Source organism: Rhea pennata, chromosome 14 (assembly GCF_028389875.1).
Source record: "Rhea pennata isolate bPtePen1 chromosome 14, bPtePen1.pri, whole genome shotgun sequence".
NCBI lineage: Eukaryota > Metazoa > Chordata > Aves > Rheiformes > Rheidae > Rhea > Rhea pennata.
Genome location: NC_084676.1, coordinates 9,314,357 through 9,340,395, shown reverse-complemented (window position 1 = coordinate 9,340,395; position 26,039 = coordinate 9,314,357). Strand labels below are relative to the sequence as shown.

Below are 26,039 nucleotides of genomic sequence, written 5' to 3'. Positions count from 1 at the left end.
CTTTAGCCAGGCATAAACCACCTCCAGTCCAGCAGCCATATAACTCTCTCAGAGAGGTCAGTGCTCATGCTAATAAGCCTTTTTGGAAGAAACTGTGACCTACACTGCTGTGCTACAGCTAGGCTGAGCAGGCTAACAATGAGCCCATGCAAACAGAACGGAAACTCATCTGGTTCCCATAAATGTGTCCTAATTTGATTAAAACACTGAAAAAATGGCACATGTCAAATATTTCACAAAGGTTTAGGACTCATTTCTTGCTAGGGTCAGGAAAAAATCCTCTTTTCTCAATGCAGTGCAAGGGACTTGCACTTTCTTTTGGACAGTCTCTGTACACGTTATTCTTGACGATGGCATACAAAACAGTCATGACCAAACAGCGTGCTTTTCCAGAAAGACAGCTCTATTTTCTTACAGTCACCAAAGACAGACTCATTCATTTTTTAATTTTCTCATAGAATACTTATTCTGTGTTCTGTTCTATTTTATTTAAAGTGTGAGTCCTTCTAATGGCCCAAGCTTTTTGGTCATTCGTTATGCCACATGATGTTTGTGATGAGCTAGCAATTGACTTACAGGCAGGGCTTCTTTTTGGCACTTGAGCCCTGCCAGACTCTTTTGTATATAATGTTTGGACTACTGGAGCTTAGTTTCATTCTTAGCTTACAAATGAAGAAGTTCATAAAGCAATTTAAATGTACTTTAAAAGGTCACAGCCAGGACTGCAGGAGAATCTGACTATTAAGGAAGGATAAAAGATGAGAAGAGAAAGAAATAAAATAGCAGTTTTGAACAGCCGAAGCAATAGATGTGTCTGTCAGCTTCCCGAGCATTTTCAACCTGGAAGTTACACACACAGATTTGCACTCATTCCTCCCACTGCAGGAGAGAGAGGCCGGGCTTTTTCCTCTCCCTTTAAGGCAGAAACATATTTCTTCCAGGCTTCCAAATATTGATTTTTTCACTAGACCTAAATACTTAGTCCCTTACTCTCTACCTACAAAAGTTCAGCTGACATCATCCACACGAAGTCTGTTTCTGGTAGTACTGGGGTCTTCACCTCAAGTCAAGGGCAATGCATAGATACAGGAGTGTGAGAAAAGACACCTTTTAATGTGGGAAAGAAGCCTGCAAAGCCTAGAACTGGCCAGTATTTTAGTTCACTGGCTACATTTTATTTATAAATGTTCTTTACGTTCTTTTTATATAAAAATGACAAGCACTAAATCCTGCCAGAAGAAAAGATTATTTAAAATTGCAAAATGTTTGCAATCATCTTTTGGTGAGTTCAAGCAGATAACCTTAGCTTTTAATACAATCCTGGGAAACACTTTTCTTATTCTGAAAATGCAAAGGATCGCAAGTATTTCAATGCCATTATGGACAACTGAAATATGATCATTTTAAATGCATTTTTTCTCTTCTTATCAAGGAAATGGACCCTTTCCTGAGGTTCAGCATGTATATGCACATTACTAATATAAAACTAGCTTCTGTTTAACCATGAAATGCAAGGAAACAATAATCCTGTGCATTTCCAACATCTGTGGAAATTTTGCACTACTTTGGTCAAGCCAAAGAAGTTTTCTATGAGAAAAACTAATCAGCAGCGATGGAAATGAAGGAAATAAATTTTGTGGATCACACTATCTGTGAATTTTAAGTATTGTCTAAGTGTCTTTAGAGAAAAAAGGAAGACTTCAGAAAGAGCTCTTCTAACAAAAGAGTAGTAGCATTTTTGCACTGCCTGTAATTAACAAAGCAAGCAATTAAAGAAACACGGCAAACAAACACTGAAGTTTCTAAGGAAAACAAAAAAGGCTTTATCTTTGTATTAATATATTACATTTTGAATGACTGACAACATCTGAAAGAAGTCCAATTAAGTAAAAACATTATCTAGAGACAATCAGAATCTCACATTTTCTCTCAGTTGCAGATGCACTTTATGCATCACACGAGTCTATGTACATCCCCAAATTCATTAATAAAACCTTCCTCCAAGCCCACCTGCTCCCTCTACTTCACAGGAATGCTTTAATATCAGAGACAGTGTTAGTTAATGTGTGATATTTCTACAGCCTCATCCAACACTCTCCTCACTGCTTCTTATTTCAATTTGCCTCTTTTATGAGAGGAAGCCTTTCTGGCTTGTGTTGATACGACAACAACACTTGTATCAAATATGATAGCATGTACACTATACTGCTCGTGTCAGAGTGAATAAGCCAAACTACTTCTGACACTATAGTCTTGTTTTTCTTCAGTCATATCTGTATATTTCTTTTGGTTTAAGTCATTAGGGGGTTCTTATTAAATCAAGGAATTAAGAGGAATTATATAAAACCATACATAGGTATACCCATTTAAATTCTGTGTAGGCCCATGTTCCCACCCCCAGTCAGGTGCAGTTGTACTGTTACTCACCAGTGATGTCAAAACGCTCTGGAAATGCATCTGCTATGTTCTTAAAATCAGATCAAAATATCAATACATATTTTTAACATCCTCTTGTAAAACAAAAATAAAAGGAACATAGCTCATTATAAAATTGAGCCATGACAATAACACTCCTTTTGCATCACTTTTGATCATTACTGCTATGATAAAATACATTTTAAAACTTCAGCAAATCTCAAGTTTTGGACTCATCTAAGAACCTATGAAAAGGTTCTCCATGTTTCCACAACTAAATGTTTTGTATTCAGGTTTTTATTGCTTCAGCAAGTTTTCAGCAGTATTATATTAAATAGCTAAAGGGCATTATGTCTTACTGTACATCATTATTGAATAATATTGAGTAGAATTGCCAGGCTCTTAAACTCATTCTTTCTTTGGAAAATATGAATCATCTGAATGAAAGCAACTCTGCAACCAATATTAACTTACATTTTTCTGATCAGTGTTTTCAAATACACTAACTTAAGTGCTACCTTGAACTCAACAGAAAAGTAGCCATTTTTCATAGTATCTACTCCACCATCCACCCAAAGGAAGGTAAGCAATTCCCATTCATTTCTGGGTTTGATACACTCTCTGCTGATGTTTTATTATAGCACCTGTCACAGAAGATCTCAAAGCAATTTGCTGACATTAACGAGCTAAGTCTCCTGACTATGCAGACAGCATGTTATTGCACAGACTGGTAAACAGAGATATGAAAACACATCAGACTTCGTAGTAAGGCTGTAAGAGATGAGCAATAGCTCTGTCTTCTGCTTTGTCCCCTAGATAAGGACTTTCCTGTCTGTTGTTTTGTGAAGAGAGGCACAAAAAGGAGCACTACTAAGGGAAGTAGTCTAGTCCCAGTACTCCTGTCAGCGAAAGATAGTGGCAAAGAAATGGGTGTTTTAGTCCAAGCACTACCAGCTGGGATCTCCACTCCCTTCCTTTCTGCTCATCCAGCCCCTGTCACTGCCACTGCCACTGGTGGGATGGCAGTGCCAGCGAGCCAGGGGAACCAACTGGTTCATGGCAGCGGCCACTGCCAGATCTGGTGCTCCGGGGCTACGAATTATTGGCATTGTGTGGCCAAAGTCAAAGAGGAGTTACAGGCCACTATGTTATTTTTTGCAGACTATTTTGTCCCAAATATTATCAGATAAAAAACTACAGTGCACCCGTTTACTCCCTAACTGATCTTTTTTTCCTCTGGCCTCTCCTCATTTTGCAGAGATGGCCCTTTCGTACATCCCAAACGATAACCAGTGAAATGTTCTTATGGCTGCAGAGATCAAGTGTGGCTCCTGTCAAACACCTGGCCTCTATCTAATCTGTACTGGGAGGTAACATTACTACCTGTGTAGACATTATTAAACCAGCTTTAATCAAATTAACTCAAGTACTAAAAGCCCAGTGATGCAGCTTCACTGTAGGCTACCAAATCCCCCCAGCCCCCTGGGCTGTTACCCAAGGAGCTCCCCCGTGCAGCCTCGTGTGCTGCCACGCTTGCATGGATGGTGGTGGGAGCCGGCGGTGGTGGCGGCACGGCCAGCGCCTGCGACACGCCGCGGGCAGCACCGCTCCCCACAGCTGTGCACGCATGCACACAGCTGGACGAGGTCCCTCGCCTGGGCAAGTCACCGCCTAAACAGACAAGGCAGAGCAACAGCCTCAGAAAAGCACAAACACAACTGGGAGAGGGGAGGGGGAGCCCAGCAAGCATGGGTAAGTGTGAGGGATAGATCACCAGAATCAAAGGCTACGAACGGGTTTTACAGCAGTGAAAGCTGTGTCTGGGGGAGAGCAGCGGCAGAAGAGCTGAGGCAAAGCTCATAAACTGCGTGTTTGCTCCTGCTCCCTTCACTGATTCCCTGACATGTTACCCTGTCAATCTTGCAAATGTTTCAAAGAAAACTTCTTGAGCAATAGTGCTTTGCTATAGTTGCTGCTGTTGGGAAGGGTTATACAAACAGCTGCCACAGACTCATCAAATAAAACTCAACTGGATTTTTTGTTTACATGGTTTGCCCCTTAAAACCGGCGGCACTCAGCAGCAACATTCAGTTATAGCTGCCATATTAAAAATGAACCTTTTATTTTAAACACAGTACATTTTGTAACAGGAAAATCAATATACTGTAACCCAGAGTACTCAGACAACAGCTGTAGGACATAATCTGATGACAGAAAGTTGAGAACAGTATTTTTGGCAGTTATATGTTGAGCTAATCTTTCGCTTAAAAAAAAATGCACCAAGCAATAAAAATCTGAATTCTCTCCCTACCTGGGGATCCAAAGCTACACAAAATGAAGAAGCCACTGTTTGGAGCATTAAAGTGCCATTAACAGTGCTACAAAGTAAATCACTTGTTATTGGATTTTTTTCTTCATACGATACTGTAGGTATTCCCAGAGCTACAATAAATTCACAGGCTCTATCTCAGAGATCTCACTGCCTTTGCCAAAGAGAGAACAAGACACTGAAGCATAAGGAGTACCTTGAAGGACTGCTACTTTTCACTGCCCTTCACTTAAAGGTGCTCAGCAGTGTTCAAGACTGGGATACACAATCCACCCATGCTCAGCAAAGTTGCCTAGCTAAAAGAGGTGACATGAAGCCACAGATGTGCCTTGTACCTGGGGGTATAGGACAAACATAAAGATCTTACTGGAGATTTGAATTCTGATCATCTGTTACTTTTTCTATATTAAAAGAAAGTTTATCACTAGAAACGATCTAATCCAGCTACATTCCTATGTCATCATTAAATGCTGAATCTACATATAAACTAGGGATTTCTGGAACCTACATATTTCTCCTTAAAAGGTGTGACATCATTAGTTCTCTAAAATGGCATGAGATTCACTTTGAGTACAAAACAAGACATTTTCTTGGTGACTGAATGTCGAAGGGTGCTAGATCATTTTGTACCGAAATTGCTTTTTTCGCCACGTCCCGCTGCATGTATTTTTCTCAGATAATGACATTGTTTTTATAAAGGTTTCCGATCCAGCTTTGTATGTGGCAAATGCTTTAATTAAGATTGATGCATACCATTTGTTTAGCTCGCCGCCTTTGAGTGGGAAGCTGCAGCTGGAACTGCATTGCCCTCTAGTGCCGCGGCTCCGGCTCCGGCTCCGGCTCCGGCGGCGGTGGCTCCGGCGGCGGCGGCGGCAGCCAGCCCGAGCGGCGCGGCCAGACCCTGCCTGCAGAGGCAGCTCCCCGCAGCTGGGCAAGGGCGCCCTTCCAGCAGAACCGCCAGAGCACAAGGGAAACCAGGAAACCTGTCTTTTATTTCAGGGACGTCGTGATCGGAACAGCTACTTTCAAGCTTCAGCCAAGATTTCTGCCTGCTAATTTCTGCCTAAACGAGTTGATGCAAGAAATTAAGCAAGTTTGAACAGCCTCGGATTGCTGACAGGCTTCAGAGGACTTCACGCTGCGCAAGTTTTATGCGCTCATAGCTGACAGCTTGCTTGGAAGATGAGTTCTCAATCTAAAACTGGCTGGGGCTTCACAGCAACTTCTTGGGTAGAGAGATAACTTTCAACTGAACTCAAACCGTCTGCGTGTTGTGCAAGGATCCAGTTGTAACCTGCTATGGAGGATGATTTTTAAGATGAATACCTACCTTGCTGATAAATCCAATTTATCAACACCTGGATATTTTAAAGTGTCTGCACTAAATAATGGCAATCTTTCTGGAAACAACTCCAATGAGACAGCAAGCAACCTGGATTCACCTGCCTTGGATATCAGTAGGGCTATAATTGTGGGCCTTATCCTAGGTGCCTTTATACTCTTTGCTATTATTGGTAATATCTTGGTAATTCTCTCTGTTGCTTGCAACAGACATTTAAGAATCCCTACAAACTATTTCATAATTAACCTCGCAATCGCAGATTTGTTGCTGAGTTTTACTGTCCTTCCATTTTCTGCTACACTGGAAATCCTTGGCTACTGGGTTTTGGGGAGGATATTTTGTGATATCTGGGCAGCAGTTGATGTGCTCTGCTGTACAGCTTCTATTTTCAGTCTATGTGCAATTTCTATAGACAGATATATAGGGGTACGTTATTCTCTCCAATATCCAACTTTGGTAACAAGAAGAAGGGCAATTTTGGCTCTCCTGGGTGTCTGGGTCCTTTCTATGGTAATCTCTATTGGGCCTCTTTTGGGCTGGAAAGAACCAGCACCCAAGGATGATAAGGAGTGCCGTATCACTGAAGAACCATTCTACGCTTTGTTTTCTTCCTTGGGGTCATTTTACATTCCTTTGATTGTCATCCTCGTGATGTACTGTCGGGTCTACATAGTGGCCAAAAGGACTACTAAAAACCTGGAAGCTGGGGTTATGAAAGAAATGTCCAACTCCAAGGAGCTGACTTTACGGATTCATTACAAGAACATTCATGAGGACACGCTAAACACCACCAAATCCAAGGGTCACAATCCCAGGAACTCCTTAGCTTTCAAACTGTTTAAATTCTCTAGAGAAAAGAAGGCAGCCAAGACATTGGGAATTGTGGTTGGCATGTTTATCTTGTGCTGGCTACCTTTCTTCATAGTTCTGCCACTAGGTAAGTTGGTAATCAAGGGATGGTGTGGGAGGGGAAAAGGTTAATTTTTACTACAAAAATATCACAGAAAAAAATCAGGTGAATGATAAGTAGATACCATTTTGAGAACTGCAGTGAATAGATGAGAGGGAGGGAAATGAAAGTAATTTATTTATAACATTGGCTCTCTCAAAGAGTCATGCTGAAACTTTGCAAAGTCTGCAGCCTGGCAGAAAGTTTGCTTATTTGTTAGTCATTCTCAGGGATGGAACAGGTGTCAAATCAGGGGATAGTATCTTCAGAGTTTATAATAATCCTTGTTTATAGGCTTTGCTTAATGTGAATTAGCTTTCAGAAGCATTTTTATAGGGGGTAGGATGCTGTAACAAAAATCCTAGATAGAAATACAAAAAGAGTTTTAGCATTGAAATGTTTTTATTTTATTCTACTGTTAGATGTTCAGACTATAATACAGAAGGTATTCTGGCATTTTTAGATGTCTTAAATGGAAATGAGCCTGATTCAAAAATGTGGTGCAAAATTCCCCTGAGCTTTGAGAAGCTGAAAAAAAAAATCAAGTTCTCAGCTTGAACTTCACTGATCAAATCCCCCAAAGAAACATGCAAAGCCCATTGATCCCACCAGAAATGTTCTTACTGATTTTGATCAGTCTTAGGTGTTCAGGAGATTGCTATGTGAGCTTGTGGCAGCCACTTCATTCAATTTCAATTTAAAATATTACTAAATCATACAATAGAGCTCAGTGTACTCCTTGTGAAGTTTGCCTTTGTCTTTAATACTAGCACCAGCTCTAAAGTGGAACATCTCAAGAGCTGTTAGCATTGAATTACTAAGCTCTCAAAAATATCTGTCTCAAATTCACTCCTCCGAGGCACTGACAATTTAGCAGCCTAAATATGGAAAGAGGTGGAAAACAAAAGGGAAAAAAAAGCCTTTGTTAATGTCCTGTATTCATGTTTACTTAGTTACCCTACCAAAACATTTCTAATTGAGTGGTAAGCTAATATTTTTAGACATGGTTGTAGAAAACTAAACTGAGTTCAACAATCTGGTACTGGTAAAGTGTTTTTTAAAACAATTGCAGAGAACATGTAATGTCATTTGGACTAGAATCCCTATTACAAGACAACTGCTGCAGGACAACTTTATCATCTCTATCTTACTGCATCTAAAACAGAAAAATCGTTATAATTCAAGACCTACATAAAGCTAATGTTGAGGATGTGACAAATTCCTAACAGCCCAAAAATTATGAGCAAAGTTCTCTTTGGCTACTAAATTTTAAGTCCTCTTAAAGTTTACAACATTGAACAAGCTGCCTATTCTTGCAGAAATACATACCTACATAAATAAATCTTTTCAGCATATAGTATTAGGAATAACACTGAATATGTAGTTAGTGGGTCAGGATCCCATGATAAAGTATGTTAGCACTCCCTCAATGATTTTGAATTACTGAAGGAACTTAAGAAGGAAAAAGCAAACATGAATGCAATATAATAGATCCTTATCTAGCAAAAGCCAGTGTAGCTACTGATGCTACCCAGTGAATACCAAATGCAAACCAGTCCATTAAAAATCTTACGGTTCCAAGGCAGAACCCACTTGAGAAACAATCTTCAGATTGAAACAGGCTTGAAAAAGGGTTTGAATTCCCCTTGAGAAGTTACTGCAGAACTCCTAGTACTCCCTGTGAGGTTTATGGGTTATTGCTTAACACACCTGCATGGAGAATTTATATCTTGTCACAATATGATTTTATCTCTCAGCTCAATTGCGTCCAAGTGAGGGAACCAGCTGAGAGCCTTCAACGCAGCACGCTCTGCACTGGTAGTGGTGCCTGAGGGCTTCAGCCTGGAGGGCTGTTGGGTTAAACTCTCTGCTCTGACCCACCACACACTGAGCACCTCTAATTCCCAACACATTCACTGAGGAGCTGCAAACACCTAGTGCCTTGCAGAGCTAAGCTTCAGGGAAGGTTGCTGTCATGTCAGTTAATATTCCACGCTGTTAAAAGAGTGAAAATACCGTCAGTGAAAATATCTTAGCACTGCAATACAGACTGCTGGTTCTGCAGCTCTCCCTGCCTAGAAATCTCTTCAAAGGCCCAACTCCTTATTGACAGCCTTTAAGCTAAGAAAGAAAAAAAGAAAGAGGAAATACAGTATCCAAATATATTTACATAGTAGGTACTTTTTATTTGTTTTGCTCACTAGGAATAGGGCTGGTTTTGTTCCTTGCCCCGATTTTTTTCATTAATTTGTTCAGCTCATTCCAGAATCTTTTGCAGTATTTGTCTCTGTTTATCAGTGCAAAGCAAATTAATAATGTGAGGGATGAGAGCATTGCTGATTAAAGCAGGTGGGGAAAACAAAACAATTATAAAACAGAATTCCTGACATGCACAATCCAGCAATTTTTAATTGGAGAAGAACATGGAGAAAGACTTTTTAAGGCAGCACTTGCTGTGTCCTGCATTTTTCATACCAGAAATCTTTTGCTTGTGTGTTCTGAAGTCACACACTTAAATGAAAGGCTATTAAGAACTCTTAGAAAAAGCTCACAGTGGTATGAAATTAATTTCAGTGTTAGGCAAGCCACAGAATTCAAAGAGCTACCAGTGATTTATAAGATGTTCCACAGGTGCTCTGGACACCTAAGGACACGCTGTAATGACACAGGCCACTCTCTCGTCAGTGCAGGACTGCAAACTAAACCGCCTTTTCTGCTGCTGAGTCCAGACTACCTATTACCTACCAGACTAGCTATTCAAGCTACTTCCTTCATTATCCTAGAAGGATGAGCTTCTTCTTCCACCTATGTTATTCTTGCCTTATATCTGCACCATTAAACCCGGTCATACCTTCACATCCTCACCTTCACTGTCTGTTTTCATTCCCTGTTTCACTCAGTAATGTCATGACTCTACAGAATGGTGTTAGCAGAGCAGCTTTGGATTTCAGAGGATCCAACATCAAAATACTTCACAGCTCAGTAATCCTTATTTCTGCAATACCCCCAAACCTTGTCTTAACAAATCTGCTTATATGTACATGAACTTTCTTCATGCCAAAAGTGTTTTCAATTCTTCTACTAGTTTCCTGACCAAAATTATAATTCTTTGGTTGTGACACTGCAATAAATGCCACGGCTACCCATTTTGATGTCCCAGACAAAGGAATATTGCATCCAGTGGCAGATATATACTGGAAACTGATGCAGTGCTGAAAGCAGAGATATTGCATGAATAAATATTCTACAACAGAGGAAGAGATATAATACTTAGTAATTACAGACTTTTTTCAAGCAAGAATCAAAAGGCTTTGCAAGGAAAGCTGTGTGCAGAGTTCTGTATACATCTACAGAGAGAGGAATTAGAGCACTGACACTATGATGTGTTGAGTACCATGAAACTATCAGTATGAAGAATGACTTACAATCTCCTGTTGTCCAGGGCTGTATGACTGAATCATGCAGCCTTCAGTGGTAAGTACCTGATGATGCAGCAAAATATTGTCAAAAGGAATAATGTGAGAAATTTGTTTTTATTCCAGTAGCAGATATTCTTCCCAGATAGCAATAGCACTATATCATATCCCTAGTATGCAAGTTCAGAAATGTTCCATGGCTTTCTAAGCAGTCATTTTGCCATTGAAATAATTTATGATACAGTGTAATGAATAAAATGAAGACATACATGCCTTTGAGACAACTCATTGTGTTATTGAGTGACTCAGTTTTGAAGAGTAAATATCTTGCTTCTTTTAAAATGAATGTTTCTTCCTCCATCCCTCCCATAGGAACACATTCTTAGGCATCAGAACCATCTTAAGTATCTATTACTGAAAAATGCTGAGTAAAATAGATGATTTTTATGTAAAGGCTGGAACACTGCAGAAATAAGGTAACATTAATGAAAATTCCCTCCTTTAAACAAAACTAAATCAATTTTTTTGCCAATACCTCTATAATGAAAATTAATCTAGAATGAAGGATCATGTATTCTCCTCTGACTGTGAGGTTACAGTTCAGTCTCATTCCTGTTAAGCAAGACATTAGACTAGGCTTGCAAATCCGAGCCTTAGGCCTTACTCCGCACGTGCGCACGCACACATGCATGCACACACACATGTGCACGCACACACACAGACATAAGCACAGACAGAAAGGGAAAAACTCACAACCTCTGCTACTATGAGCAGAGCATATTAACCTTCACAGCCTATTACCCAACTCCAGTGAAGATCCACAGAGCATGCAAGTAGTTCCTTGTTCAGTGGCTAACTCCTCTGCTCCCAAAACACTTCCAAACTTATCTGCTAAAGTCAGAAGCAAAATTCTTGTAACTTCACTGGCAGTTGCATAAGGTCCCAAGAGCCTCATGATGACGATACAACTGTTTTGACTATCCTAATATATTAAAATTTGGAAACCCCTTGATAAAATAATAAAAAATAATATAAAGTAAAAATATTCTGCATGCTGCAGGTCAGCCAATACAAAATGATTCCTAAAATAAAATGTTACTCAAGTACATTATGTAGATTTATGTTACATCAGGCCAACCTCTGCATCCCTGCACCAAGAATACCAAAAGGCCACTTAGTTTCCCATGGGAACCACACTTGAGGGCATTAGGCCTAGTGCTGTCTGCACGGGCGGGCATCTGCAGGCACATGTACCTTTGCTTTATTGAGTAAAGTTACACGTGTGCATATGCTTCTAAAACATCTAGGCCATATCTCCGGATCTCAGAGGCAGGGTCTTTAGTGTCCCATTCTGTGAACTGTAGGCCATGAACAAAATGTGAAGGCCTTTTTAGTATCTTCAGTAAGTTCTGCTTCATAGCCCATTACAAGATTTTGCACTATTTTGATGGGCTTTCAAATGATACCTAGAGACTGAAAAGCAAAAATCATTTGCCTCTCAGTAATTAAAGAGAAAATATAATGGAGGTTAAGGCACTATCTCTGTAGCTGTGCTATTCAATTCCCTCTTAAAACCCTATTGTTTACCAAAGGTGTCCAAGACAGATCGCCTTAGTTGTAAGCCAGAAGCAAGAAGGGGGAAGAAAAGAGACTGAGCAATACCCAGTAACTGAGGATTTTTAAGTATAATAAATGAAATGTCAGCAAACTTAGATTAGCTTTTCTTAACTCCTTAATCAGCTAATCCTTTGCAAAACAAGCAGAAGCTTGGCCATATTCTTTCTATTTAGTAAGCTGCAAAAGTCTGTAATTCTTTTTGACAAAATAATAAATAATAATAATAATATCATATTTCTGTCCCTATTTAAGTCAATTTTGGCCTACCGTACAAGATTTTTACTAAAATTGTTACTGATTTTTATCTTATTTATATGAGGGAAATGCTATGTAAACACAAATGAATTCTCTCCCCAGTGTAATTCACCATAGCTATTCTGGATGGAGGCACAGTAGACTGGTATCCTGGTAGCTATACCACCATATAAGCAGTTTGTGTAAAAATTTTAAGTGATTGGTTGAACTTTTCCATATCTCATTTTAAAGGACTGCTCTTTAAGTTTGTAAATAGAAGAGAGAAATGAACTTGAAAGAATCTTTGTTATCCAAGAAATGTTACAATTTTTTGCCAACTATTACGATACTATAAATCAGGCGTAAAAACCCCTAAAACTTGTTGCTTTTTTGATGTTTTTCTAAACTACAGCATTCCTCTCTCTTTTGGACTGGGGAAAGAAAGCTCCTATTTGTCTTTTTTATTGCTTTCTAAATACCAACTTGCAAAACTTGCAAATGGTCTGCTGTGCCACAAATGCTTTAAAAATCATTTTCCGTTCTTAAAGCTTTGGACTTCAACAGCATCTTTTGTGTGGAGCTGTATAAACTACAGCCATGGACTGCCGAACAGAGGATCTCTGGAAACAATAGATTTATCTCGTACCATTTGCCAACAATCTTGCTATTTCAGGAGTAACAATATTGGTGCACTGCCCCTTAAAAGCATAAATATAGCTGCTTTACTTTGCAGTTGCCTGTAATAGAAGAAGCTGTAACAATTCCAAGTTATGGTGAAAAGACTGGATCTATACTACCCTATTTATACTACAATTTCCACCAACAAAGCTTCAAAGAAGGTGAAGTCCTGGCTTTATTTTGGCCACTATAAGTTAGTCTCTAGCTTTGGGCCTTTAAAAGTACCTTAAGTTTGAGCCACTGTGAATGAAGTTAATGCAAGTCTTGTAGAAGTGATTTGTTACCTGAAATGTGAGGAAGAGATAGATAGTGGGCATGATAAGAAATTGTATATTTTAATTAGGATACGAAGATAGAAACAATAACCTTCCCCAGACTACAAGAAAGCAAGGAAAATTTTCACCTAAGCTTTTGCACTCATTCATCAACACATCTGCATGGGGAGGAACTTTTTTTGTTACAGTCTGCATTCATGCACATCTCCTAGTTTCGCTTACCCGCACAAAAAGAGCCGGATCAGGCCTTAGATCTGCAAGGGATGTTGAATATAGTTAATACCAATAATGTATTTGTTTGCAGACATTTAGTTCTCTGGATGGATGGGATGGAGGAGTGAGTATAAAGCACGTACAACCTATCAAGACAGATGGTGAGATTTCTTTGTGCAGCTTCACTGACTGAATTGGAAAACATAGAAGTGAAAGCCTCAAGAGTCCTGAGGACTAGATAAATGATACTTTCATCACTCATCACAATTGTTCACTCACCCTGGGCTCAGAAGCCTCCAGCTTCTCACAACTGCTATAGGTAGCCAGTCCTAAGAGATAAATACTGCACAATCCAGGCTTCTTTCCCAATTTCTGGCCTCGAGCCTCTGACATATACAAAATATGCATATTAATACATTGACAAATGATATTGCTGAACTTGCTACAGCATAATATTTCTATTTCTCCCATTTTATTTGCTGTGGTATCATTGCCTAGTCAGTTACTCCTTATTTGATATTTCTCCTTGCTCAGTGTACAGTGTTGCTCCCCCGACACATACCCAAGTTATCCCAAAGTTGGGAGCACAGCCCCACAGCCCAGTGGTGACTGCGGAGTGGCTGCTGATGCCACCGCTCTCGCTCAGCCCAGCAGCCTGGGCCCGGCCGGCACACGCACACCCAGGCTTCCCCGGAACAGCCGGTGTGCTGGAAAGTCACACCCAAATGCTACCTGTCATAACTGGTTTGTATAGTTATAATTTACTTATCCCCCCTTTCGTTTCATTTACTGAATTTAATTCCGTTGCTTTTGGATGCTCTTGCCATTCCTCAAGATTTTCTTCTCACTATTATTCTAACCCTCTCTTCCAGTAGGCTTGCAGTCCCTCCCAGCTTGATCAGTTCTTAATTTTATAAGCATCCTCTCTATCTCATTCTCTACTGTTTGTAAATTGTGGGGGGTTTTGCTAAATTAAATAAGTCCAAGGGAATGTAAACAAACACTGAATGCTGGATGGAAAAAAATCAGGAGCTTTAGAAATCCAATTAGCTTTAAAACCTTGGCATGTTGACTTGGCTAAGCATGTGGTAAAAAGGACCGCAGAAAGCTTAAATAAAAGACTAACATACCCTTTCTGCATTCTCTAAATTCACACTCATAATAATTCTGGTCAGAAGCAGCCTATTATTTTTACAGACAGAATTTTACTAGCTATACACATGTAGCACTTGAGATTTGCGTGTTCCCAAAGAAGCGGTTAGTACTTGACCTTAGCTACCAGCGCCTGCGGCTGCAGCAGGAGTCCCAGTGTGAACTGCAGAAAGGTGGAGGTTCCCGGTCAGGCCATCAGCAGCTGTCTACTGACTAGTACGGGGCACAGCCTCTCACTGATCAAATCACGTCTTCTCTGGAAGACCGAGTTCCATTCATCATATAAACTTCTTAGAAAATGATACTCGTTTCTGCTAAAGTTGCCTTCTTAAAAACAGATTGAGAGAAAAGGTTTGATATTGTTGAAGTCGCCTGTTTTTCATATTTCAGAACTCCTCTGTTATTTTGTAAATTTGAAATGTTTTTCATCATAAAAGCGAATTTTAAAACTTTGGAATTTTCACTTGCAGAGAATGTTCAAATGGTTAGATTTAACCCCACTAACTGCACAAAAAATGGAATAACTCTCTCCTGAGAAGGAAGGAGGATATATCTGCCTTCCAAAGTTATATTAACCTGTAAAATTTGACCAGTTTCTATAATAAAACTTCCAAACATTTATTATCCAATCCTCTGACTACTTCTGTTTTATAGCATTCAAACAAGGTGGTGTTCTCCTAAGAAAACATCTCATTCAGTGTTTTAAGTTTTAGAATGCTTTTTTTTCTATTTGCTATGAATAGAGAGAAGAAGTTTCAAATTACATGGTTACTTTTTTAACCTTAAGACAATGATAAAAACCCATCCACTGAAGCTCTCTCTCTCCCCAGTTATTGTTTTATGCCATATTTTATTGTAGCTAGTTTGTTATTACTGGTATATCAGCTGACACACAGCAAAGCACTGCAACAACTTCAGACTATTCTATTTCAATAAAAACAAATGTTGTATTTGTTCCAGTAAATAGAAACATACAGTCACCATAGGTTGTCTCTCATCTAAGCAAAACTGGATTTAGAAGATTTTCAAATGTGATTTTTTGTAACCAGTAGAAAACATAACATGTGACAACCCAGAACTCATTCATAAAGCCTTTTCTTCCCTTAAATCTAGGAAAGTCGTAGTACTTCTGCTAAAATGCACAGCAGTTGTCCTATCTAAGTCTCAGATACTTCTTTCTAAAGAGATTCAATGATACTATGAGTATTTATATACTTAAGTGGTGTTGAATACACAAGTTATTAAAAATAGATGTTTGATAACTAGAAAGTCTATCACCACAAGAGAAAATTATTAGAAGAGAGATTAGGAGTTGGAGATAGAACTAAAGAAGATGTAAGGAGAACAGAAATAAGTATGTAGAGTGAAGAATAAGAAAAATGAAATAAAGGTAATTAGAACAAGCCTAGATGGAAAAAGAAAAACCAGAAAAGTTAAAAAAAAAAAAAAAAAAAAAGTGGACAGGACAGGAGAATGTAGTGAATTTGAGATTAAAAAATCATTTATAGTTTAAAATTTTCCTCTTACAGAGCACAAATAGTAAATATATGTCATTCTTGAAAATCCACATGAAGAGAATACTCCCTCACATGAGGAGGACTTGCACAAACATTAACGTAGGATGTGTACCTATTTGACTTCCCTATCAGTGAAGAAGGCTGACAGCAGAGTGAGCTGTAGCAACAGAAATGTGGCTTATAGATTAAGAGAAGTAATTACTCCCTTTTACTCGACACTCATGTCTGGAGTACTGCATCCATGGAGGATGACCTAATATATCAGGGAGATACTGATAAATTGGACAGTGAGGGGCCTGGAGCCCATGCTGTGTGAGGACAGGCTGAAGAAATGGAGCTTCTTCAGCCTGGAGAAGGGAAGTCTTGGGTGGGAAGGGGACCTAATGCACAGCTGAGCCTGCTTGGAGCAGGAAACAGGACTAGTGATCCCATACAGTCCCTTCCTATTGCAATAATTTTGTAATTCTGTCAACTTCTTGGCTTCCAGTCCCATCAAATATATATGTATGTATATATGTGTATACATATACATATATATGTTTCTTATAAGAAGGATGCAGGAAGAGAATATAACCACACAATCAGAGCCTAGCGATATTTCACAAATGCCTGACTGTCCACTATACGTGGACATGTGCTCTTTTAGACACAGCTCTTTATTTCCTTTTTGGGAATGGAAGTAGCATACAGGGCTGAATGAACACGGATACCACAGGCAATTTTAAAAGTTTAACTCAAAAATAGTACTGCATCTTATCTTTTAAACTCTTGCTAATCCCTGCAATATCTGATCGCTTGCATATACACACAATTGGATAGTATGTTTTCTCCCTTCTCCTGGTAGTAGTCTGAGGGTTTTGTTTGTTTGATGGATGCTTTGGATGGTCTGATTTTGACGCTAAGTTCTTTCTTGAAAAAAGTAGAAGGGGAAACTGAAATATGTCCGATATGCTACACTTCCATCTAGAAGCTCACCAGCTATTACATTAAGGCTCGTTAAATAGAAGGTCTTAACTTTCCCACCCTCCTCCTGTTGATAAAGCAGCTACTGGAGAGAGATTACAAAGGAGCAGCTATTCAGACAGAAAAAAATAAGAGAGCAGGAAAAAACATGAGAGCAATGTGTGTGCATATGTATGTGTGTATGTCCTCTCTATGAGGCTACATCAAAACTTCCTTCAGTGACATTTTCCTTAATTAAGAACATTGGGATTAAGCCTGTCCAGATCATTTTCCTGCTCCTTACCTTGCTTTAGGGGGTTGTTCCAAAGTCCACTGAGTCATTATGAGCCCATACAAAGGCTTTCAAGGAGTTCCACTGACTCAAATGGAGTCTGAATTTTAATGACTCCATAACGTTCTGGCCAGATATTCTGCAGAATATGAATTGACAACTAATATGGCAAAATGTTTCCCAAAATCTTCCCTAATTTAATTGAGGATGCATTCATTACAAAACACTAATCAGATCCTAAATGAAATTTGCTTTTACTAGAAAAATACGTGTCAATTCCTTATTACGATATTTGCTATTGCTCAGTGCATTTGCAAACTGAATAGCTCTGTCATGTCTGGTAAGCACTTTTGGTTGAACCAACGTTCAAAATTCAATCCAAACTGGTCAAGTTGATGCGCTTCTGAAATACTTCACGCTCTGCATTTTTGCTGGACAAATGCTTTGCAAAATCTTCATGAGTGTCAACGCTGCAAACAGCAGCAACCAGATAGCATGTAGTGCTATGTTTTAATTAATTACAGGGTTTAACTTAGAGAAATAAGAGAGGATAAAAACCATACATTGCCTCAGAGGAAAGCCGTAAAACTTGAGCATCAGGAGAGAGATCTTTTGGAGCTGGGGAGTCATTGTGGCTACCCCCATCACAAATAAATCATCAAGGAGACTATTATAGGCAACATTTTCCAGCCATTTTAAAATGCAGTCTAAATCAGTAAAAGGAAATATTTAATCTGTTTATCAGACTGTGATGGGAAAATAGCTGGAGATTAGACAGGAAATACTAGTTTGATGTTTGGTGAGTGTGTCTGGTAGGCTTAGCTTTATCATTTTATCAAGGTACCAAAACAGCCTGCAGTTGTTTGCTCCTGGCAGGTTGGTTACGAGGTAAAGCACGTGTAGAGTTAAATAAAAGGCACTGTTAATTCCAGGAACAATGTAAAGAAAAGGGTAATGTTAAAAATATAAGAACTCATCAAAATATTTTTCTTATCTTTCTATAGCAAGAGGCAGTGGAGCTTTTTACAACAGTTACCAAATTAAACTATATTTATATGTGGCATGTATGGGGACATCCATCTAAATAAAGCACCTTCTGAATAATAAAGATCTCTTCCCTTACTGCAGAAGACTCAGACTGGTATTCTACCCAGTGAGAAGTAACTAAACACAAAAAAACCCAGCAACTTCTTAAAGTCTTGAAGAGAATAAGTGCCCAAATAAGTATCTGTCTTGTACATTCCATTTTTCTAACAGTTAATCCTCACCCTAAATATTGGATATATTTACCGAGGGCATCTAAGAGTTCAGTGTCAGTGAGATTCCAGTTCTACAAACGTAAGACTCTGCTAGGTTGCCAAAACTTAAGCTATAAAGTTTTCCTGATGAACAAAGTTATATTCTGCAGAGTTAATCAGAGAAAGCGGACTAGAAGGGATCTGAAGAGGTCACTCAGAGTGCTCTCCAACCCAAAGACAGGATCAGCTGTACATAAATCAGTAGATGTGTGTCTACTGTGTTCTTAAAAGCCTTCAGTGTTGTAGTTTACACCCTTCTTAGGTAATGTATTCCAGAATAGAAAGCATTTGCTAACCTGTATGCTTGATTTCTCAGTGTGAGAATCAGTGTGTTTCATATACTAGCCACGGTGGACATGGAAAACAATTTCATTCTTTTCCTCTTTGCTGATAACTTTTATGCTTTTCAAGACTAATTGTCATGTCTGTCCTCAGCCCTCTTCTTCCATGGCGAGAGTTTTATTATGAAATTATTATTTTTCAGAGCATCTGTGTCTTTCACCAGTTGTCCTTTTCATTAGCCATGAATTGCATCATAGGTGGGGTTCTGCCAAGGTCACAAAAACAACCACATATGTCCAGAGCCTCTGCAGTGCCAGCAAGGTATCTGCTCATGTGGATCAGTTTCTGCTAATTTCAGAAAATATTCTTGAATTCTGCTTTTCTTTTGCAGGGGGCAGGGGTAGCAGGACCCACCAAACACATTATTGCAAAGTACTGTATTACCCACAGCGTATTCTGTTAAGAGAGTTGTGCTAGGTCTCATGATTCTATTCCTGGTAAAACAAGGACTTTCTCCCTGGTGAAAATGATTTAGCTTGTGACCTTCTGCTGCTCACTTTTACCTTTACCTGGGTCACATTGCCCACTGATAAAATCAGGATGGTGTAAAGTACTGCAAGATGACCAAGAGCTGGAAAGTGCTATGTAAGAGCAAATGAGTCATGCTCCTACATAGGAACTTACTTTCACTGCGATTGAAGTGACCTCTCTTTTTGTTAAGGCCTTCTTGGAATAACTGTCCTACCACTATATTTTTAAAACAACTAGGAAGTAATAGTGCTTATATGAAGTATGTAGCAATACACTATAGACCAAATGAAATTCACCTCCCTTCAAAACAGCTATTTATATATATGTTAGAAAGGACAGAGGGGTTAAGAAGAATTCTATTCAATTTTAATGCATCAGCTGGAAATAACAGCTATTAGCACAACAGTCTATAAATCAGTGGATTATTTATCAAACTGGTATTTCTTGTTGCAAAAAAATACACTTCTTCCTTGCCTTCTTGTGAAAAATTTATCTTATACCTTGTGTATAATTTCAAAGTCTAAACAACACTCTCGTTGTGCTGTTTGCAGAACTGAGAAAAAAAATGTAGAACAAAGAAGTATCACCAGTGTTGTAATTAACTATCTTGCATATTGTTCTTGTATTTCTTAGACTTTCAAAACCTTTCTAATATTGTAGCTAAATAGTGATCAACCCCTCATTTTAAAGTCACATCACCACATAGTTTTCCAAACTGATATATTTCCAGATTTTCTCTGTTATTTCTCAGCCAGGCAAAGTCAAGATGCACTATATCATGGCTTTTAAATGATCGATCGAGATTCAGTGATATTTCTACAGTCAGGACTGAACACAAGGTGCCTCCCTCTGTCATGTTGTTATTAATAAATTCTCTGCTCTTTTGTGTAGCTGTCCTTTAGTATAAAAAAGCTTTAAAAATGCTTGCTGCAATCACTGAAAATGATCTGCTGTCATTTTTTTCCAATGACATTTGAAAAACAGATTATTCTAAAAGTATTAGACTTAAGCTCCTTATCTTCTTTTCTTAAGCAACACACATTTCTTGAAGCATTTTACAAAAATCATCCATTTTTTTACACTCGGCTTTTTATCTTTTTCCCTAGTTGGTCTCTTGCTCTTTACAGTATGTGTTTAAATTCTGTTCATGTGCAATATAGGTTCTACAAGCACAGCCCATTTATCTGCATCGGTTCCCAGCATTTTTCTCAATACCTTAGCTTATTTCATTTGTCCTTAGGGAACTTCACAAAATCTGTCAGTAAGCTTTCTTAATAAATTATTTTTTGATTTTATTGAAAACTATGCCCTAATATTTACTATGTCCACATTTAACCTGCCTAAAAATATTAAAATCTTGTAGAATAAAGTCCTGTAGATTTTCAGCTATTGCATAAGGAGAGAGAAGCAAACCAATTGGTCTGGAAAAACTCACGACTGAGCAGTCAGGACTTGCGCTTAAGAAAAATGGGAGCTCTTTGGCCACTCAATGAACTTTACTGGGCTGTAAGAGATTATCTATATTTTAAAGAAGTTCCTGAAAACAACTGAAGAAATTTAACAGCTAGAGCTCCACAATGTTGCTCTTTGAACATTATCACATTTTTACTTGTTGTATACTCACAGAGCGTCTCTTTTCACTAAATTCAATGGGGAAAAAAAGTAATTATTACTTAGAAAATTAATCCTGACAAAGTTTTCAACTGCGTATGTGGGGGTGTTTTGGCATCTTTCTCAACTTGTCTATAGTTACAAACTTTTTAAAAACTTTTAGAAAAGCTTTATAAGACTCTGACGTGCAATTAATGGCTTATTCATTAGAATCACATAAATTATTACTGAGTCTTTCATCGAAGAGTATGTAACACTAACAAAACAGTTTAAGTACTTGTATTGTTTTGATTTGTCTGTTGCATATTTATTGGGTAAAATTCATAGTTTCCCCAGTGTTTAGATATGTTGTACTCAGTACTTTCTGTAATATCAAATTAGGACTAAGACTTAGGACCTCCATCAGATGGAGAGAAGAGGCATTTGTGAAAACCTGCAAGCTAGGAGCAGCAACAAAGCAATACAGGGTCAACTTACGAGGGACTTGCACATGAAGAAGTCAGTAAAGTGCAGGAGCTGTGCAAGAAGTATTATGAACCAGGTAATTTAACACCTCCACTTCCAGCTTAAGGGCAGGAGTGTTGCTTAGCTTGGAGGCAATAGGCAGAACCAGTGCTAGCCCGCAGCCCCAGTAAACTGCCAAGGGAAGGAACTCTTTCTCCGGATTCACAGTATCCTCCTGGCTCCTACTGCCCAAGTGAGTGGGAGGATGAGACTCTCCAGATGGCCAAAGTGACAGAATGTTATTTTCTCTTCTGAGCCCACTCAGGGACTAGCTGACGCACAGAGGAGGGCAGGCAGACGTGTGAGGAATGGCACGTACTTACCTCCCTTAGGCTTCCTTGTGAACTGAGGACACTCAGACCCCCATAGTCAGCACCAGGCCAACAGTGTCATCCAGAAAAATAGCAGTATCTGCTGCTGCACATCAGAGCTATTTACCCAAGAAGCTGGGAAGTGTTTTTGTATAGTTTTGAGGCCCAAGCCATGGCCTCTGCATTGCTCTGAGAGGTGGGAAATATGCCTAGAATGACATCCCTCCCCGCTAAGGCGCTCTGACAGTTACTACTGACCCAGCTGCTTTCATAGCCCGGGGCATCTGAAACCACTCCAGCGTACCAGGTCACTGCTCTCAGAGATGTGACACTCAGATTTGAACACTTCTTCTTGAAAAGGTAAAATCTAAACCCTGTTCTTGAAATAAGGCTCCTTTCCTAACCCCCTTGTCTTTCATAACTTTAGCGAGGCACAAAGGTGATTTCTCAGATGAGTAGCTGCTGAATTCTTGTGTTGCTTAAAAAAAGTCAGACATCCTTTTTTACAGGCTGCATTTGCTAAATTTAGTTGACCAGTTGCATGTTTTTAATGCTGAAAGTACACTAAATGGATTTCCCAGTATGAGTTTATTTGGACAGCTTTTGTAGGGAAATTATTTGGTTGAAAATGAAAGAGGAAGTATTCATGAAATAATCTCATTGTTTGGGTTACATCATTTCTATGAATGGCTATGATGTGAACTATCAGAATTAACTTCAGGTTTCAAGAGGTTTGTATTATTTTAATATTCTAGATAAGATGTGGTGATGTTTATGAGCTGCTAGAGAATGTATTAGAAGTGATGAGCTATGTCTGAGCGCACTCCTTTCCAAGATAAGGGCAAATGAAAAGGAATAGTTAGACCTTTTTCTTCAAAAACGATATTCAAAAGCTCTTTGAAGAAAGCATACCTGTATTCCGTGTGTGTGTTAGGCAGCTCCTTGGGCAATGGAGGTATGATCTTTGTTTGGGATCCATAAATGTTACTGCAACAGACATGTACATATAAACACAAAGATTGTTCTTTAATTCTACATTAAATATGTACTCCTTTAGCTTTTGCATGGTGGATAGAGCATTTCCTTATTAGCTTTAAAAATAAAAATGACTTATTATCACCAAAAGACTTTAACAAAAGCAGCAGGCATGAGGGATTTTTAACAAAGATTCTACTAGTTATCTGAAGAAACATCTTCATTTCCTAAAGACTGGAAACCAGTTACCTCAGGTATTGTCTCTGCTTGTTTCTTCTGGACAGGTTCTCTGTTTTCTGTTCTGAAGCCCCCTGAAACGATCTTCAAGGTGATTTTTTGGCTTGGCTACTTTAACAGCTGCTTGAATCCAATCATCTACCCTTGCTCAAGCAAAGAATTCAAAAGGGCTTTTATACAAATCCTAAAATGCCAGTGCCACCGTCGGAAGCAGCTGGGGTGGTGGGCCTACAGCTACAGAAACTGGAATCGGTGCTCCTTTGAACACCCTAGAAAGGACTCTCTGGAAGACAGTGGGAGTTTCCTAAGTGGCAGTCAGAGGACTTTGTCTTCAGCATCTCCCAGCCCAGGCTACCTGAGCAGAATCACTCACCCGCATATGGAGATGTGCACATTCCAGGAGTGGAGAAACTCCAGTTCTTTCCTGAGCCCCTTACAGGAAGGCAACAGGCAAAAGGACCCATGCCAGTTCTTTACCTTCAGTCTCTTACCAGAGCGCAATGGACACATTGCTGCTGGCAGCCAGGCCTCCAGCAGTAGGGACTGCAAGGCTGTGTGTGACACACTGAATGGCAAAACCAACTGCAAAGCAAACATGATGCTGGAATGAACAAATTCGAAACACTGGCTGCCCAGACTCTGATCTCCTCTTCATATACTAACTCACTGGATGTTAGCCCAGGTGAAGAAATGGACCTGTGCAGAGTTTCTCAGTTTGGCAATAGAAGAAAGCCAGTGAGGGACAGGCAGGCTCCCGTCACAAGCGTGGCAGAGTCTGGGGAGCAACTATATTTCAAATCAATTGCCAGAGAGGCTACAGATTGCAGGGAAGGTACCAGATAAACCCAGGAAAGAGCACAGCCAATTATTTGGATATCATGGAAGTGCTGTAGAACAGCCAAACATATTTGTGTATAGAAATAATGTAGAAATATGGGGGTGGGCAGGGGCAATGCTTATGAATATGTGTGTGTACATATGTGCTAGCCACATGTTTGGATGCCTGAGAGTGGATGTGAGCAATGCAGTTGCACACTATTGTTTGTACCTCTCCAGGGTACTAGTTACCACTGATTTTGCCTGTAAAATTCTTATGGCTGTTGTACTTCACTGTACATTAGCACTTTAGAAATGGCAAACAATGTCAAAGATTAAAGTAATTTTGCAACAGTTTAAACACTTGCATCTATTAATATAGAACTGGAATTCAGTCAGGTTCCCTCATCACTGATTTTCACTTCAAAACAAAACCCTTGTAGAGGTCAAGTTTGCCATGCTCTTGAAGCTTTCTGCAGTTGCTTCTCTCCCATGTTTCCCTTATCACCAATAGATGTAAACTCCTCTATCCTTCACCATGCTTTTTTGAAAGCTTGAAAAAACCCGCACTGATAAAAGCTCGCAATCCACATTTCAACACATTAATAAGTGTCCTGTAAATATGCAGGCTGCAAGAGGATTTGATTTCTAAAAGCAACATCCATAAATCACTCCAAATCCCTCATAAACTCTGCTGTGGACACAATAAAAAAGAGCAATGACCACCGGAGGCCCCAAACCCAACCTTAAAACAGCTATGCAGAGCCCTTCGTTCTTTCAGCACACTTTGAAAATAGCACTGCATATTTAGCAGCTTTTACTTTGCCAGTTACATCAGAAAAGAAACAGTCAAAAACATGCAGTAGAGTAAGAGGTTCATTTTCATTAATATTTTTCACCTCAATACTACACTACTGTAACAGAATTCCTGAGAATATCTTCTAGGACGTTTTAGGTCATGTTTGGAAATTGTTTTCATCTCTTGTGATCATGAAACTAATGACTGCTTTTTTACATGAAGTGATACCAACCACGAAAACTGGTATTTACCCCTTCCTTTAACTGAGGCTTTTATTATTAGGATTTTTAGTGACATTTTTGTAAAGCCTGAAACAGAGAATAAGCCATAAACAGATGTATTGAAAATACTTAGGGTCAATTTAACAATGCTTGATCCCAAGGGAGAGCCATTTCCTTTTGTGTCCTTGAATATGTATTCTCTCATTAAGTTGACAGGGAGGGATGTGGCTTGTGGTTAGATCAAATATTCCCTAGCTCAGTAAGCAAAGATAGGAAAGTCATGTTCTAAGGTCTTCCCATGGTCATATGTTATAGTGAGACCCATATAAGTACATTTTGAGTCTAATCCTGATCCCATAGGCCAATCTCCTATTTAAACAACTCTGTTTTGATCATGGGGAAGGCTGTAATTTCCTCTTAAAAGGACAACGCTTATAAAATTTAAAAGTATTAGAGAACAGATAAATTCTTTTTCTCATTTATTGTAACTCTTTATGGTTACAATAAATCAAGAATCTGCTACTTGGCTGTGATGTGCTAGCACGAAATGATCATCTTTAGGCTTCTAAGTAGCAAAAATATCTTTCAACCTACTGTTGTAATTTTTGGAGTGACCTTACAAGAGTATGTCAAACATTTTTACTTACATGGGCTTTGCGAAGCCTCTTAAAAACTACTGCAAACTGGAAATCAACTTTTTAAATCTAACCAGCTGATGGCACACTTCAGCTAAATTTTGAATCACACATGACTTGTACAGTATAAAGAAAATACAAGTAACATTATCCGTATTTGAGATGAATATGGTACCCTAAATGATATAGTAGGTTTCACAATAGCTACCATCCCATTACTGTAAAGCTTCTAACAATGTGGCTTTCAGAGACTGGTCATTCTCTTAAGTAGTTTCTAGTCCTAACAAAGTTTCTAGTAGTCTCTGATATAATTTAAGCTCCTTAAACAGTATGATGTAATTCTCTAGTTATCTATGAAAGCTGACAGGCTACCACTCTGTTATCAGAGAGACCTATGGGTAGCTGTTACCTCTGTATATTTTTACACGCAATGGTACAAACACTGCAA

At 39.0% G+C, this 26,039-nt stretch overlaps 1 protein-coding gene across 1 annotated transcript; it reads left to right on the top strand.

Annotated features, from left to right (window-relative positions):
- Positions 1–5,755: 5,755 nt before the first annotated feature.
- Positions 5,756–24,253, top strand: ADRA1B (adrenoceptor alpha 1B). Its single transcript, XM_062587228.1, has 2 exons — positions 5,756–7,023; positions 23,168–24,253. The coding sequence occupies exons 1-2, from the start codon at positions 6,051–6,053 to the stop codon at positions 23,728–23,730; spliced, it is 1,536 nt and encodes a 511-aa protein (XP_062443212.1). The 5' UTR covers positions 5,756–6,050; the 3' UTR covers positions 23,731–24,253.
- The last annotated feature ends 1,786 nt before the right edge of the window (positions 24,254–26,039 follow it).